Genomic DNA, 18,255 nt, shown 5'->3' with positions numbered 1-18,255 from the left:
AAAACTGTCTCCTGGTTGTTGTCAGTACTGCTGATGCCATGAACACTTCAGTGGATGAGCCATGCAGAAAAATGGGCTGCTTTCCTCAAATGCCATTATTAGGCATGAAGGCAGTTAGGGGGCTTCCCTGTGGAGCTTTCTGTTTTGTACCTTCCCACAGTGCCAGAATCAGGAGATTCAGGAATGATGTAAATCCAAATGTGTTGTGGAGACAGAAATAAGTTATTTTAAAAGCCAGGAGATCAGGAACTACTGCTTCTACTGTTGCTTAGGCCAAAGTCGGCTGCAACCATCATTACTCTGGGACTTCTACACATGTTCCAAGGATGGGGCACTTCAAGCAGCATAGCAAGTTGGACACTAGATGAGCAGGCAGATGCGTGCTGGAAGCACACTTACTCTGACAACTAACTTTCAGTTGGATTTTCTGCTCCTGTATGTGCTGGGCACAGTTGCAGGTGCAGGTATTTCCTTTTTTCATGGATTACTGCTTGTCTAAATCTGAGACAAAGCAATTGTATTTTCTGTTTCATTGTAAGCCATCTGTGAACTGTTTTTTCAGGTTGGAGCAATCCCTGCAAATGCAGCTGATGATGGACAGTGGTCTCAGGGACTTATTTCCGCTGTGAGTAACTAATTCTCTTAAGGAAAACTAGCACCTTCTCTGAAGAAATAATAACCTGTGAGAATACAGTGATTTTTTTTTTACTGTCTGCTAGGCCCGAATGGTGGCAGCTGCAACCAGCAATCTCTGTGAAGCAGCTAATGCCTCAGTACAAGGCCACGCTAGTGAGGAGAAGCTCATCTCATCTGCCAAACAAGTGGCAGCTTCTACAGCACAGTTGCTTGTGGCTTGCAAAGTGAAGGCTGATCATGACTCTGAAGCCATGAGGAGGCTACAGGTACTTGTATTCTTGATTACTGAAAAACCGTAGTGGTGCTATGTAAACGCTGTTTTAGTGCTGCATGAACAAGCCCCAAATTTTAGGAATAGTTTCTTGAATTTTCAGAATTCTGTTCAGTTTTTCTTCCTTGTGGGATTCCAGGGCACTTTCATTCATCAAGGATGAAGTGATTGTGCGTTTGTCATTATTCAGCAGTAGCTACAGCTCACTTCACTCCTTGTTTTATTCTTCATTTTTAAAAGATGTTGAGAGATGCAAATGTTGACTGGCCTGTGCCAAGCCCTGGTTTAACTGCAATATTGATAGATTCATATTCATGATAAGCCACAGGAATACGCGAGCTGAGAATGTTTAATATGTACATTTTTATAGCGACTGAGTATAGTTGGTTTCTCTGCAATTATTCTGCATGCAGTTAGACTCCCAGTGAGCTTGCAGACAGGTAAGCATGCTTAACTTGGTTGCACATGAGTATCCTCCTGACCTCTGCAAGATTATGCATATGTTCAACAAAGTACTCGCCTAAGTGCCAGCCTGGGTTGTGGCCAGTTTTCCTTTGTTTCTAGGAGTCAAGAGACAGCAATTGTAGACAGAACATTTCTAAAATAGAGAATCATTGTCAGACAAAAACAAGAACAGAAGCTGATGCAACATCTCAACTAAAGTCTGATTTAACTTTTTTACATGAAACTGGTTCCCTTTTACATTACATATCCCTTTCATGTTGAGCTTCTCTGAACTATAACTGAATTAACACTGTGTTACGATGGGTGAAATCTAATGTCTCCAGAAGTTTTGTTTAAGGGTGTTCATTTTAAAAATTACTTCAGCCTTCTCTAACATCGTGTCCTGCAGGCTCAGCCTGGAATGTAAGAACTATTTCAGCTCCTTTTTTCATACCATCAACATGGAGTATCTTTGATGATAGTGAAATTTCCCCTTTTTCTCTTATTTGCACAGATGCTACTAATGGACACTCAATATATTAACAGTTCATGTATGGATAGGTAGAATCAAGTCCAACAGAAATACATATTACTAAATACCTGTTTGAGCAAGAGGAAACAATGTCATAATTTTTTCTTTTCAAAGTAGAAAAATGGGTTAAATATTTAGGAGGAAAAAATAAATGTATGAGTGTGTGAAAAATCTGTTTCTATAGAAAACAGTGGCATGTTAATGTTATCTCTAGGGATGAGATGGTTGTAGTGCTTTATAGTGGATTTATATAGACTGACTTTGTCAAGGGTCTGTGGGGGAGGTACCAGTAACTGGAAGATAATTCTGACTGTAATGCACTTTAATATCCAAATGCCAAGATGGGTCTGAAGGAATTTTAAACACAGAACAAACAATAGAAACAGCAACAAAATCAAGTACTAGTGACTGTGTTTTCTCAGCTCTGCCAGGAAATTCAGGGTACTCAGTCGCTGTAGGCAAATATTATTAAATAGACATTGAATGTGAAAAGTTGGAAGGGAATGTGAAAAGGAAACGAGCCCAAGCATGGATCGAAATTGAACTTTGCCGCTTTACCAAGCTTCATATTAGTCCCAAAATGAATAATGAAGGGAAAAGCAGTTTGCACCTGGAAATAATGTCCTTTATCATAGCAAAACCAGTGAGTTGATCATAGAATCATTTAGGTTGGAAAAAACCTTTAAGATCATCAAGTCCAACCAACTTATGCAAGGTTAACCTAGCACTGCCAAGTCCACCACTAAACCATGTCCCTAACCACCACATCTACACGTCTTTTAAATACCTCCAGGGATGGTGACTCAACCACTTCCCTGGGCAGCCTGTTCCAATGCTTGACAACCCTTTCAGCCAAGAAATTTTTCCTAATATCCAATCTAAACCTCCCCTGGCACAACTTGAGGCCGTTTCCTCTCGTCCTATCGCTTGTTACTTGGGAGAAGAGACCGACACCCACCTCTCTACAACCTCCTTTCAGGTAGGTGTAGAGAGTGATAAGGTCTCCCCTGAGCCTCCTTTTCTCCAGGCTAAGCAACCCCAGTTCCCTCAGTTGCTCCTCATAAGACTTGTGCTCCAGACCCTTCACCAGCTTCGTTGCCCTTCTCTGGACACGCTTCAGCACCTCCATGTCTCTCCTGTAGTGAGGGGCCCAAAACTGAACACAGCATTCAAGGTGCGGCCTCACCAGTGCTGAGTACAGGGGCACAATCACTTCCCTAGTCCTGCTGGCCACGCTATTCCTGATATAAGCCAGGATGCTATTGGCTTTCTTGGCCACCTGGGCACACTGCTGGCTCAGTGACCAACAAGCCCAGGTCCTTTTCCACTGGGCAGGTTTCCAGCTACTCTTCCCCAAGCCTGTAGCATTGCATGGGGTTATTGTGACCCAAGCACAGGACCTGGCACTTAGCCTTGTTGAACCTCATACAATTGGCCTCGGCCCCTTGATCCAGCCTGTCCAGATCCTTCTGAAGACCCTTCCTACCCTCAAGCAGGTCAACACTCCTGCACAACTTGGTGTCGTCTGCAAACTTACTCAGAGTGCACTCGATCCCTTTGTCCAGATGATTGATAAAGATATTAAACAGAACTGGCCCCAACACAGAGCCCTGGGGAACACCACTTGTGACCAAATGCCAACTGGATTTAATTCCATTCACCACCACTCTTTGGGCCCGGCCATCCAGCCAGTTCTTTACCCAGCGAAGAGTACACCCATCCAAGCCACGAGCAGCCAGTTTCTCCAGGAGAATGCTGTGGGAAGCCGTGTCAAAGGCTCTACTGAAGTCTAGGTAGACAACATCCACAGCCTTTCCTTCATCCACTAGGCGGGTCACCTTGTCGTAGAAGGAGATCAGGTTAATCAAGCAGGACCTGCCTTTCATAAACCTATGCTGACTGGGCCTGATCACCTGGTTGTCCTGTACATGCCACGTGATGGCACTCAAGATGATCTGCTCCATAACCTTCCCCGGTACCAAGGTCAGACTGACAGGCCTGTAGTTCCCCAGAGTCTCCTTCCAGCCCTTCTTGTAGATGGGTGTCACATTTGCAAACCTCCAGTCAACTGAGACCTCCTTGGTTAGCCAGGACTGCTGGTAAAGGATTGAAAGTGGCTTGGTGAGCGCTTCCGCCAGCTCCCTCAGTACCCTTGTGTGGATCCCATCCAGCCCCATAGACTGGTGTGTGTCTAAGTGGTGGAGCAGGTCACTAACCGTTTTCCCTTGGATTATGGGGGCTTCATTCTACTCCCCATTCCTGTCTTCCAGCTCAGGGGGCTGGGTACCCGGAGAACAAGTGGTCTTACTCTTAAAGACTGAGGCAAAGAAGGTGTTAAGTCCCTCAGCCTTTTCCTCATCCTTTGTCACTATGTTTCTCCCCGCATCCAATAAAGGATGGAGATTCTCCTTAGCCCTCCTTTTGTTGCTACTGTATTTATAGAAACACTTTTTATTGTCTTTTAATGGCAGTAGTCAGATTAAGTTCTAGCTGGGCTTTGGCCCTTCTAATTTTCTCCCTGCATAACCTCACAACATCTTTGTAGTCCTCCTGAGTTGCCTGCCCCTTCTTCCAAAGGTCATAGACTCTCCTTTTTTTCCTGAGTTCCAGCCAAAGCTCTCTGTTCAGCCAGGCCGGTCTTCTTTCCCGCCGGGTCATCTTTTGACACCTGGGGATGGCCTGCTCCTTCACCTGTAAGATTTCCTCCTTAAAGAATGTCCAGCCTTCCTGGACTCCTTTGCCCTTCAGGACTGCTTCCCAAAGGACTCTGTCAACCAGTTTCCTAAACAGGCCAGAGTCTGCCCTCCAGAAGTCCAAGGTAGCAGTTCTGCTGACCCCCCTCCTTACTTTTCCAAGAATCAAAAACTCTATCATTTCATGATCACTCTGCCCAAGACGGCCTCCAACCATCACATGGCTCACAAGTCCTTCTCTGTTTGTGAACAAGAGGTCCAGCGGGGCACCTTCCCTAGTTGGCTCACTCACCAGCTGTGTCAGGAAGTTATCTGCCACACACTCCAGGAACCTCCTAGACTGTTTCCTCTCTGCTGTATTGTATTTCCAGCAGACATCCGGTAGGTTGAAGTCCCTGCGAGAACAAGGGCTAGTGATTGTGAGACTTCTCCCAGCTGCTTATAGATTATTTCATCTGCTTCTTCATCCTGGTTGGGTGGTCTATAAGAGACTCCCCCCATGATATCTGCCTTATTGGCCTTCCCCCTCATTCTTACCCATAAACTCTCAGCCCTATCATCACCATCATTAAGCTCTAAACTATCCAAACACTCCCTAACATACAGGACTACCTCACCACCTCTCCTTCCTTGCCTATCCCTTCTGAAGAGTTTATAGCCATCCATTGCAGCACTCCAGTTGTGTGAGTCATCCCACCATGTTTCTGTGATGGCAACTATATCATAGTTTTCCTGCTGCACAATGGCTTCCAGCTCCTTCTCTTTGTTGCCCATGCTCCGTGCATTGGTGTAGATGCACTTCAGTTGGGCTATTGATCCTGTCACCTTTTTGAGGGGAGAAGCCCTAATTCCTACGTGACCATTCTCAGGTGCTTCCGTGGTTTCTAACACATTCATAACCCTTGTGTCCTTGCTGCCGCATGGATCTCCATCCCCTACCTCCACTGAGATGGCAGACCAAAGGACCTTGCTGGCACACTGTCCCTCAAACTTTGGCGTGCCGCCCTCAGGCTTATCTCTAGTGAGCCTTTTATCCCTTTCCCCCTTCAAATCTAGTTTAAAGCTCTTTCAGTGAGCCCTACTAACTCCAGTGCAAAGATCCTTTTCCCTTCTTTGGGACAGGTGTACCCCGTCTGTCACCAGCAGGCCTGGTGTCATATAGACCAACCCATGATCAAAAAAACCCAAAATTCTGCGGCTGACACCAGGCTCGGAACCAGGTATTGATCTGCTGGCTCCTCCTGTTTCTTCCCTCATCATTCCCTGCAACTGGAAGAACACTACTTGTGCTCCTGATCCCTTAACCAGTCGTCTCAAGGCCCTTGAAGTCTCTCTTGATTGCCCTCGGACTTTTAGTTGCAGCTTCATCGCTGCCTACTTGAAAAATCAATAGTGGATAATAATCTGAGGGCCGTACCAGGGCAGGAAATTTTCACATCTTTTACACGGGCCCCAAGGAGGCAGCAGACTTCCCTAAGAAGTGGGTCTGGTCTGCATATTGGGCCTTCTGTTCCCTTCGGAAGGGAGTCTCCTATGACAATGACCCGTCTTTTTTTCTTTCTGGAAGCAGTTTTGATACAGGGCGTAGGCTGACTTAACCTTGGCAACACCTCAAAGCTAGATGAACCATCATCCTCATCATTGTTCAGTTCCACTTGCAGAGCCTCATACCTATTATGCAAGGGCACCTGTGAAGGTGGGGTAGTCACATAGGAGACGCGCCTGCTGCACCAGGCAGGAATGACATCTACCAAATATTTTTACTGGTGGATTTGCCAAAACTACTGAGGCTTTTCAGCTGGCTTTGCCCCCAGCACAGATGTTTTCACATAACTTTAATCAATAGGTTAAGTTCATAACTTTAATCAATAGGTTAGGTTAGGTCCTGTCTAGTCAAGAAAAGATGTTTTAGTTTTGACACTCAGATGAGTCCATGTTAGTTATGCATTATTACTAAATTTCTTTTGTCCTTTTCAAAGGCTGCAGGAAATGCTGTCAAGCGAGCATCAGACAATCTTGTCAGGGCGGCCCAAAAAGCAGCATTTGGGAAAGCAGAGGATGACGACGTTGTGGTCAAAACAAAGTTTGTGGGTGGCATTGCTCAGGTTGGTACAATCACCCAAGAAGTAAAGCAGAGAAAACCTGTCACAGAAAGGTAGCATAGTGTTACAATGTCCATCTGCTGCATTGCAGGCTGGACAAATCTATGTAGAAATCTATGATAAAATACTTGATGCCTCACTGTTAGGTAACCACTGACATGACAGCAAAGTGATATGCTGTAAGATGTCTACACTTCTTCATTGCTCATTTAACATAATAGCAGTTACCATTGTCCAATATCTTTTATTTTTGTTCTGATGAAGTTAATGGTTCTTTTCAGACTTCTCTTATGTACTTTAAATATTCCCAAATCTTAATGGAACACTAGTTTTGTATGTACATAATCAAAGAAATAGAGAGTGAGAGATAAGAACTGATGACATTTTGTTACTGTGACCATAATAAATATGGGGAAATAATAACAATATTTGAAAATAGATTCCAAGGCTTTGAGGTTGTACCAACTTCTGGATTCACTGTTATGAATGAGGAACACCATATACTGTGGTCACTACTTAAAAGATACTGAAATTTATCATTTCTGTATGTCTGTAGTGCTGTCATTTTTCCTTTGGCATTTTGAGATGCAGGAAAATATTGTGGATACCTGCAATAATGAGTGTTCAATTTTACTGTCACTCAAACATTATGTTAAGATGCGGTGCTTATCCTACATGTGCTAACCCCTCACCCCAATGAATGTTGGGGGAGCACAGCACTATAAAATCCATCATGGATGTATGGTAAAACTATGCTGGTAGATTCTTTTTTCCTTTTTTTAGTCCTTTTTAAGAAACAAGTGGGAATACAATACTGTTCTTGATAGCATAGCCCTGGAACCTGGAAAAATTTGAGCAGTTCCTGATGAAGTCATTGAAATTTGGTGCTTCTCTGGACAATGCTCAAGGCCTAGCTGTGACTGGTGTCATAAAGAAAGAAATCTTGTTTTACAGACAGTATTCCTTGCTGTCATAATTCATGCTTCTTTTTTCTAGATCATTGCAGCCCAAGAAGAAATGCTGAAGAAGGAAAGAGAGCTGGAAGAGGCAAGGAAAAAACTGGCTCAGATCCGCCAACAGCAATACAAATTTCTACCCACAGAGCTGAGAGAAGATGAGGGTTAACCTGCTGAGATTTTCTTCTTTTTTTTTTTTTCCTTTTTTTTTTCCTTTTTTTTTTTTTCTCCTTGTCTTTTAAAGAAATAAGCTAAAGGGGGACAGTACAGTGAGAACTGCTCTGACAACATTCTGGTATGCCAAGCACTTACCTAAATAAACTGCCTGTCATAGCTTTGGATGAGCAGAGAGCAATAAACATTTGTTCTTTCTCATCTGGTCAGCTGAGGTGCATGATGATCAAATAATGGTACAGTGTTAGGTTCATCATTCCTGTTCCTTCCTTGACTTATATCTCAGGAGAGAATGTTTCACTTTTTACTAAAGATACTAAGTCAGTATTATTGTCACTTCCCTGATGCTTGTGGTATTTATCGTTCCTTGACTTGTTATAAAACATTCATAATATTAATAGGAAAACAGTCAAGAAATCTTTCATATGACAAATATCACATGAGCTGGTGGTTCTCCCCCAACTACCCTTGTAAAAAGATGACCAAGACGGAGAAGGATGTGTGTCTGAGTGGAGAAACATGCACGAGTGTGGGTTTGAAGAAGATGCCTGTCCTCTTTCAGTGTTATATAGCTGGTTCACCCCAAAACTGGAGGAATTGTCTCTGCATCTGTTTGCACTAGTAGTATTACTCCTTACCTGATACCAACAAGCTTCTGCTTGTACAGTATTTAGGTTTACAAAATGTGGCAATAGCCATTCTTTAAAGAGCTCAGAAAACAAAGAAGTGGAAACCTTGTCACTGCCTCAATAATAGCAGGTTCATGAAGGAAAATGCTGTTTCAATTATATACCTCTAATGTGTGACTACTTTTACAGTATTATACACACATACACATGCTCTGACATTGGACTGAATAGTTTGCATTTTGTTTTTTAATTGAAGTTACCTGGTTCGTACTGTGGAATTTCTATTAGAATGTATGTTAGTTAAAAAAGGGAAATGCACAGTACAACAAAAGACTATCGCAACTCTTGTTATTCTTTCAATAATTTCATTTATAATTATTTTGTTTTGAAACCTGTGGGTATTGTAGGAGAAAAGAATAAGCGATTTACAAGTAGACTTTTCCTGTAATATATTTTAAAAAAATCTGGACTCTAGGGAGTTTGTTTTCAGAGTTGGTATTGATGAAAATGTACTCACCAAGGAATTGCAGAGAAGGAATAGCAGCAATCTATCAGCAATCTTTGTCTTCAGCTGCAGAAAGATACAGTATGTTCTCAATATCTCTGTTGTGACCTAAACAATAGCAATATGGGTAGAGTGAGTAACACATTTTACCCTGTCAAAAAAGAACACAAATCACAGCAACTTTAACTAGCAAAAGCTAAACTATCTGGCTAACTACAGAAACACCATCTCTCTTAACAACAATTTCCAACATGTCTCCAACTCCACTCAAGCCCTCTCAAACAATAACGTCAAGTCTATTTGGGTCAAAGGATGTTGCCACTCCAGTCCTTCTGAAGGCTGTGCTGTCATTTGGATACCTGCCAAGTACATTCAGCTGAGCCTGTTATGTTATGTGCATACCCACCTAGTTGTCATTGTTGCAGAAATACTTGTCTTGTAGGCTCAAAAGTAACCCCCCTAGTGGTAGGTTTACCAGTTTAGATAGTGCTAACTCCTCATTTAAGTTACCTGCATGAGATATAATTATCAGGAATTTTGTCACACTAGTGTTAAATATATGGCAAAAAATGACTAGAGAATTAATAAATATGAAAGTGTATAAAGATTTTTATTGTTAGAGTGTCTTCTCTGGTACTGACCTATTTCAGACTCAGTAGAGTTGCTGGAGAATCCACAATCATGAGAGGAAAAAATTGGCAAATCCCAGATGGAATCACTGGCATCGACAGATGTGCTGTGATGTGTAGGCTTGTGTGATATGCAAACCCTTACTATCAGAGACATGCAATTCCGAGTTCTATAATTTTCCACTTCAGCACAATTGATCTGATTTTTTCACTCAACTCACTGTCAGCAGTGTCACAGAATCTCGATGTTAAGAATTCCTATTAAAAAAAAACCCACTTCCTGTAAATTTTTAGGCAGAAGGCTAAATTGGTGTTTATTGCTGGAAGACCTAAATAAAGACAGCTCTAGTAACCAGGATTTTCTGCTGCTGTTGGTAGGTCCAGCTTCTTTGCAGCTTATGGCTCTTTCTCTTTTTTACCTGGGTCGCCTCACATTCCCATCTCGCTTTCGGAAAGATCTGCAAGACAGATTTGTTACTGCTTCCCTTTCAACCTGTCTTTAACCTATTATTTGGTGTCATTAAAGCATGAAGAAAGATGATGCTGTCCTTAGCACCATGCCAGTATTTTATTGTAGGTATAATACTGTTGTAATATATTTTGATCAGGATGGTATTCGCCAGTTTGCAAGAAGCCAAAAGCCTGGTGAAATGCAACTATGTATGGAAATTGTATAGCTAGAAAAGTTTATCAGTATGTAGAAGGAAAGAGCATGCTCAAATTGTGTTCCAGATAAGTTTGTTTGGGAAGTCCATTTTAGCACAGGTGTTTTGAGACCTCTCTATTTCTGATTTAATGCCCCCTCTTAAAGTATTGTTCTTTTTTCTCCTTAGCTATGTGTTCCATAGAGGAACCGCAGTCAGATGAGTAGATGAGCTGAACAACTGAAGTATTTGTTTACTCTGAATTTTGGGTCTTCATTTGGGAAACATTAAGAGAATATAAGCTCATCTAAAGTCTTTCTATTTCAATTTTTTCTTGCTGTTATAATTTGCAGTACCACTGAAGTCCACATGTGAACTTCTGTGGAGTTTGGAACTAGTCCATGCATTTATTTGGCATGGAGACTTGCAGCAGGAAGTGACAAGTTGGAGTAAGGGATGGAAGCTAGTTAATAAGAAGGCCAGATGTTTACTTTACTCTGTTAACTTGTGAAATGGTAAACGAGCTTTGTTGTATCTCACCCTTCTTCATGTGGAATTCACTTTAAGGAATTGTATGCAAATTAAAAGCAAAATGCCTCACACTTCTTTGTGTACAAATAGTCCAGTGTGTTTCCCCAACTATTCAGAAAATAATTTGAACATTTTATCATTTGTCTGAACTTTTCTACACCAGAAGCCTCAAAGTCAGAAAAGTTTTAAAACAAAAATTGAAGGCTAGACTCGTTTCATCTGTCCCTTTCCCTTTGATTTTCTGCATCTTCATTATTTAATTCCTAATGAAGGGATGAATACATAATCTAGAAACCTCCTCAACGTAAATATGTTTAGCTCATGAACACATTTTTGCTTTTAATCAGCCCAAACTGATAAGATATTCACCCCACGAGTATGGCATGTGCCGTCACTTCATTTATCTTCCCTACATTTTTTTTAATCTCTGGGTTGGGATTTTTTTTTTTTTTTGCCTTATACTGTAGAAATTTTGTCCTTATGTAACTGTGTCATGATTAACAAAGAGACTGTTATCTGCCCGTAACTGTCATGATTCCTGAAACCTGCTCTTCCATATTCACAGTAGTATACATTAAACATATTGTGGTTGTTCATGTTAATTAAACAACACATTTCTGTGGCACAAAGTTCATGATACCAAATGAAGACACTGTTTGGTCATATGAGTTACAAATCTGTTACAAATTGTTGTTTTGCCTGACCATAGTATCTGCAATGAAGTCTGATAAATTAGTTCAGAGGTAGACAGATGCACAGACTGGATGTGGCTCATGAGCTACTCTGCCTTTAATGTGTGAACTTTGTCCTTGGGCACAGTGCATCATTCAGTGGAGAGCGATGCAGAGATCCTTGAGCGAACGTTGCTGAGGGCACGCAGCACTGGGTAGAGCCACATGGGCGTACTTCAGCCCAAGAGGCAAGATCCCTACTTTCATGACAGTGGTCAGGGGGACACACTGCCAAACTCGCACTGCTTCGGTCAGCGCTGGGCAGGAGGAGGACCCAGTGCTGATGCACAACACAAGCAGCATTCATTTCTTCAGTAGCTGGTAGTTTCAATAATTGTGGCAGAGTATCCCCTATGTCAACTGCCTGGTATCAGATTAGGGCCCTGAATCTGATACTTCCTAGATGGAGTCAACAAACTCAACGGTGCTGAACTTCGTGTATTGCTGTTTTCAGCCTGCTACATGTGAGCTATAGAGAGGTCTCCAGAAGGCATGGTAAAGATTGTGCCAAACTCCGTGTAATCTGCCTAGCCACTGCATAAAGCAGATGCTGCAGAAGAGTTCTGGGCTGCAATGTTTGAGCACCAGAGAAATTTAACAAGAGAATCGATCTAAACTAGACGTGGCCCAGTTCAGGGGCAGGCTGAGGCAACCCCATGTCCTACAGTGTGGAAATGCTATAACAACATGATTCCTTTTGCCTAAAGATTACTATCTGTCATTTATTGAGCTACAAATAAATGCCATTTTGTCACTTTTTAAACTTTTTAAAAATAATAAAGCAGTAGAGACTTCTGTTTTCTCTTCAATTAGTACATTTTGTTGCAGTGGAAGAACCTTCTGTTCAAGACAGTTTTGTAATTATATGCTGGAGTTTGTAGGGGGTTGAACTCTCACTTTAATGTCTTCCCTTCCTGTTAAAGTTTTAACCCCAAGAAAGGCACAAAAGAGTTTGTAGTCATGCTGCCACACCATTATGTATAGTATTTATCTGGCCACAAAAATAAATAAATAATATATTTTATTTTAGTCTTCGCCAACAATAAGCCCTTGAAGGAATTCCTTTCTTTTTCTGCATGTAGGTATTTGTGACTTGTGTTGCATTGGTTGTCATGCAAAGCATCATTTTGCTCCTTAAGCAAAATGAGGCAGAAGTTGTATCTATCTGCAAGGCTGGGAAAAGGCAGAATTCCCAGGTGACAGAGGAGAATGTTCTATTTAAAGCTCTGCTGCATAGACAAAACTATAAATGCTTACTTTGTGATATATGTCAGTGACTATTCAATATCCTTAAAATAAAGCATGTTAACCACACATAAATATAGACAAAAGCCAAACACCAATTATTCAAGGGTGTTGGATGCTTGGTGGTGTTGCGTTTTTTGGGGGCAAGGCTAGTTTTGCTTTTATATATGTTACGATTTCCATTTCATTCAACATTTTTCCATGTCAAATATAACTTGGTGTGTGTACATACAGTTAGGCTACTTCAATTCTCCATATGAAATCTATGCTAGAAATCTTGCCACTGATCAGTTGCATTATAACTAGTTTGATGTTGCTACCAGCAGGGGCCGTTTCTGGCATGACTGCGTTCATGTCAAAGTGGGATCTTTTTGGCATTCTGTGTGCTCATCAAGTGGATCCGTCACCAGATGTGTATATCATGTCTCTCATTATATGGTAGCTTTCTTCCATGTATTCTCCATGACAGAAACAAGATTGAAGAAGCTCCTCTTTTAGGGTTGGTTAGCTGATTATTTAAATGGGGGCTATAGGGGCCCTAGGCATGTTTTAGGCTAAAATATTTTAAAATATCTATTAAAATATTTTAAAATAGATATTTTAAAGTACTAGAAAAGAGTATTTGGCAAGTTTGCTGTCTGTTCTTATTTTCTGTGCAGCACGATTTTAATTTGTGTTGAAAACATTCTAGGCACTACTTTAGAGACTCTAGGGAAGTTAATTCTTTGTGCTCGCACAGTAATGCCTAAAGACTTGAAAACTAAACCACAATGTTTGCCATGCTTGAGTCCCTTTTGACCTTATCTTTACAAGTCCCTTTGCTTTTCCCTTTCTCTTTTGTTCTGAGCATTTATGAGAGCTGGACTCTTTCTTCCTCAAGCATCTTATAACAATACATACACTAAGTTTTCCACCTGTGCCAGTCAGTCAGTTATGTCTAATGTGGCAGGGCAAGTACTAATATATGGGGTTTATCCATGCCTAATTTGGATAATGTAGAGCCTATATAACAAACATGATTTTATTTCCCCACTGGTTATTTTCTTTTAAGTATATTTATTATTTTTAAAATGCATAGTAGGGGCTGGTGACTTCTTAGCATCCTAAAATATCCACTGTGAGGGTTTATCCCAGGTTAAGAGGGTTTCTTTTGGCATGTTTTCCCATAACTGGTATTGCTATAAAGTCAAAATGTCTTTATTAAAAATACACATGGAACATTAAGTTCAGAAGTTCAGAACTTTCGAAGATGAAAATTCACTCATGGTACCGAATCAAATATTAATTTAGCAGTCTCAGAAGCATTTTGAAGTCTATAGAAAAGATACTGCATTAGGACAATGCGCAAATGTTGCTGGCTATTTTCTTAATACAGTTCTTGCTCTTAAAGTGCTGAATTTAATAATACTGGTTGGAATCTTCAATCCCACAGAGATCAATATTCAGTACTTTCTAGGCTGTTAGTATAATCCTTTTGTTTTAGAACAATTGCCTGTAGTATGCTCCATCTTCTCTGAATATGGTTCAAAATCAGTCGTCTTTGTGGCTGTTTGTATTTTGTAAGGTGCAATTGACCAAGTAAAAAGGTTAATATAGAGGGTTTTTCCAGCATTATAGCTGATGATACAAATTGCATTGTATATTCTAAGTTATTGATTAAAATATTTACTTGAACATAAGTCACTGAACCATTGACCTGATTAAGTCTTGGAAAGAGTGGTCAGATTCTGGGGCAGTGGGTGTATTATAAATACATGTTTGTACTGTCTTGTACATTTTCCAGTTTGACAATAAATACATTGCATTTGATTAAGGATGTACTGCCAGATAATAGTTTTATCAGCCTTGCTTCTGAAACAGAAAAGGTATTTATGCCCCAGTTCACCAAATGATGTGGCACATACTTACAATATTTAAAAAATAAAAAAAGTCCTTCATACTTTGCCTGCAATATAGTTACCTCAACTTGACCTAAATGGGATTAAGCCCACGCTTAAGGGATTTCCCAAATGACAGTGTTTCAGACACTCAGAGTGACAATGCATGACCCACATGCTTTACTCCATGCTACTAGTTAGACCCACCTACTACATGCTACTAGTTAGACCCATCATATCCATTCCAAGATCACCATAGTGGGTTTCAGGTATTAATAAGAATACTCTGCTCTTAGAGACCATTTCTTATTTGTGGTTCATAAAGCACTACAAATGAGTCACTCCTATTTTACAGATGGCAAAATTACGTTGCAGGAAGGGAGATAGTTTGTTCAAATCCACAGAGCAGGTTGCACTGAATGTAATAGCCAGTCAAGTTTCTGTGATCCAAGAACTAGATAGACCAGTTGTAGCCATATCCAGGAAAGGGTTAATATTTATATTCCCATCTAGTTACTAACTGGTGTACGTTATTTTTTGCATTAGTGTTTCTGCACTCTGTCAGTTCCAGAGAAATCAAATGCATTCTTTTTCGGTAACTGTATAGCAGAGGGACTTACACGGTGATTGTGATTAGTGCCAAGAGCAACCATCTTCCACTGCCAATGCTTTAGACAAACATCCTGTCTTCCAGAGTTGAATTTAATCTGCAAGAATCTCTGCTCAGTGCCTTGGCTTTGCCTTACGTTGTAATCGCTTCTGTTAAAGCACCAGCCTCAGTTCTCTTCCATCAGTAAGGTCTTAACACAGTATTTTTCTCTGACTTTTTCTACAAGAGAAATGACAGCTTTAATACTCCGGACAAAGCTCTTGCAGCTTATTTAAATCAGCCTCCTGCTTTACCAAATCTTCCTGCAAAATATGATGAAAATCCTGAGGCACTGAAGCCTTTAGTGTGACACTTCTAGCCACAGAACCAGTTTTGAAGTTTACTCAGAGATGCCTTTAGTCATCTGCAGTTACGTGAGACTTAGACATTAAGAATGCCACACTAATGATTCCAGTCTGTCTGCAATTACTTACTCTTTGCCTTCAGCTATATAACCATGAGTATTTTGTCTCTTCTAAATATTCATCTTTTGTTTGCATTTTTTAACAATAAATGAGTTGAAATGACACTATATTTCTAAAATGCTAGCACAGTTTCTCAAGATCCAGTCTGAGGATTATGTTTAGTCCTACTTTTTCTGTGTAAATTGTTAGCTATTAAAAAAAAAACTGGCATGCATGGCAAACTTGGTGAGCAACCTCTAGTAGCTCAAGTGCATATTAAATGCTTATACATGAGACAATTTTTTTATCTTCTACTGAGGGGGAAAGCACATTGCTTTACTAACAATTTAAAGATTGTTATTTATTGTTATTTGAAATTTAGTGAGTTGAAGGAATACAGTTACTGTGGGAATATTTGAGTTATGACCTAAGATGGAGGCACGTTAGGAAACAAAATGGGGGTATATTCTTCAAGCCTAGGCTGAACTTTTATCTCATGAAATCATTGAAGGCTTCAGCTGAATGTTTATTTCTCCTCTCTTTTTGGTTATTGGTTTTGCCTACATCTGGTTTTGCCTGCTTTCATCTGCTCATGGTTGGCTTTTTTCCTTGAAAGTCAGTATGTTTCAGTATGTGCAGGTTTAGTGACAATCATGCCTACATGTGGAGAAAACAAGGGTCTTAACTTAAAGACTTATTACCAAAATCAGGAGCAGTATCTCCTGCAAAACAAGATCAAATCCTCCTGTGGTATTTATCAACTGTTATTAGTGCAGGACACTCAGTACCTAAATTCATGAAACTACAGTACAGGAACTGAATTTGTCCCCTCATATATATGGTCAATAAATATGAATAACCACATTCTCTTAAATAGATTTGAAAATTAGTGAGTTCAAGTAACCCAGACATTGTAGGAATACCTGTGCTATGACTTCAAACAGAAGAGTTTTAGGAAACAAATTGGATGTATTCTTCAAGCCTAGACTGAACTTCTGCTTCATGAGATCAGTAGTGATTTTAGCTAAATGTTTGTGCGCCAGCATAACTTTAAGTATGTTTCTTTTTGCCTCAGAAAAATGAACGTGAGAACTTTACTATGAACACATTGCTGTTCTTGCTGATCTCATATATATATATTGCTGATCTCTTCTGATCTGGGACTTTGTGTTACTGAGATTTCACATATGAAAATGGGGGGGGGGGGAGGGAGGGAAATACGAGTTCAAAAAGAAGACCTCAGAAAAACAGCTTCATTGGTCATTCTGTTATGCTTGGCTTGCAGTCCAGTTGCCATCCTCTATCATTTGGTGGTATAATAAGGCATATAAGGGTAATTCTCAAGCCAAACCACTGCTGTGACATGCCTGTGATGCTTCCAGATCCTGTAGCCCAGCAATTCAAGCCACAGAGAGAATTTTCTGGTTAGTTTCTTGACTGTTCAGGAGTCATCTTGGATCTCTTTCAAATCATGGGAGTGGCTCTTTATTATATGACCAGATCACTCATATTTTGGTTTGCCCAAGCTCTTGTTATCTGAAAAGAGCCTAGATGCAAAAATTTCTCTTTAAGGGTGTCCTATTCCTCTACTAGAACTGAAAAAACTCCAAATATGTTGAATATCTCCTAGACTAAATGCTTTGTAAAACAAAAACAGGCTGCCAGTGCAGCCATCTCAGAAGAGGTCAGAGCCTATTCAGATCTTCCTCCCTATCTTAAGAGTAACACCCATGAAAAAGAGAACTTTCAACCTATAGTCCTTTTTCAAAAGTATTTGCTAGTAGCAGAGTTCACACTGTTTGGTCCCCATGTAGATTCATAATGAGTAGATTCATAATGTCTCTCCATGAAGATAACAGGTATTCCCTTTTATTTTGTTGTTTCACACCCTTCTTCCTCCCTGCTTAACATGCTGGATGGTTCCTAATACACTAATTGCCTTTGAGTGGAGGGAGAGCTGCTGGATACAGAATAGAAAGTTGCCTATTCTTTTCTTCTGGGACTGTAAGCCAGGAACAGGTTAGGAAGTGGCTTTGGGATTTGCAGAGAGGTCCCTCTAAGTCTGGTGGGTCACATTACTGCAGTGGAATTAAGATGCCAGCACAGCTTTGGATATGTGTGAATGTGTACTGGAAATGGGGCTGGCCAAACACCACAGCACAGGCAAGTCTAAATCCTGTGCTGGAGAAAAAAAAAAAATTCACTGTGAGCAAGGGGCGGGGGGGGAGGCAAAACATAACAGCTTTCCACCCTTTTATAGACACAATGAAAGATATTGCTGCATCTCTACTGTGTTGCAAAAGGGAAACAGGATAAGGATTGGGGGGGCTATACTTGGATTTTCCTGTAACAGGTAAATGCTGGGTTACCTTCAAATTCCCAGCAAAACTTTAAAAATACATAAATTGAGACAGCAAGCAGACCATTTGAGGCTTGTTTCAGGTATTTGCTTCCAAGCAGGGCTTATACTATCTGTAGTTGCTCTCTGCCAGTAAAAATGGCAGTGTTGAAAGGGTAAATCAGACCTGCAGTGCCACTATTGATGGTGAATTACAGAATCATGTTTAAATTTACATAAACTCAAGTGATGCTTTGGTCCCTTT

The 18,255-nt window shown here is 40.6% G+C and overlaps 1 protein-coding gene and 1 long non-coding RNA gene across 10 annotated transcripts in view; one reads left to right on the top strand and one right to left on the bottom strand.

The window, feature by feature from the left end:
* Positions 1–9,549, top strand: part of TLN2 (talin 2) — a 221,293-nt gene extending 211,744 nt beyond the window's left edge. For all 9 annotated transcript variants that reach the window (XM_075505789.1, XM_075505793.1, XM_075505792.1 and 6 more), the window contains 4 exons: positions 563–625; positions 720–902; positions 6,556–6,681; positions 7,675–9,549. In XM_075505789.1, coding sequence (XP_075361904.1) covers positions 563–625; positions 720–902; positions 6,556–6,681; positions 7,675–7,803 — 501 coding nt within the window. In that variant the 3' untranslated portion in view covers positions 7,804–9,549. The remainder of the gene's footprint in view (positions 1–562; positions 626–719; positions 903–6,555; positions 6,682–7,674) is intronic.
* Positions 1–18,255, bottom strand: part of LOC142411623 (uncharacterized) — a 44,976-nt gene that overhangs the window by 7,563 nt on the left and 19,158 nt on the right. Inside the window, exons 2-3 of the long non-coding RNA XR_012776223.1 lie at positions 15,220–15,428; positions 8,955–9,050 (exon numbers count right to left, since the gene is read on the bottom strand). This is a non-coding gene — a long non-coding RNA (uncharacterized LOC142411623). The remainder of the gene's footprint in view (positions 1–8,954; positions 9,051–15,219; positions 15,429–18,255) is intronic.

The sequence above is a fragment of the Mycteria americana genome, chromosome 6 (genome assembly GCF_035582795.1).
Source record: "Mycteria americana isolate JAX WOST 10 ecotype Jacksonville Zoo and Gardens chromosome 6, USCA_MyAme_1.0, whole genome shotgun sequence".
Classification (NCBI taxonomy): Eukaryota; Metazoa; Chordata; class Aves; order Ciconiiformes; family Ciconiidae; genus Mycteria; species Mycteria americana.
Note: the sequence above shows the minus strand (reverse complement) of the source record. Positions and strands in the feature narration are given on the sequence as shown.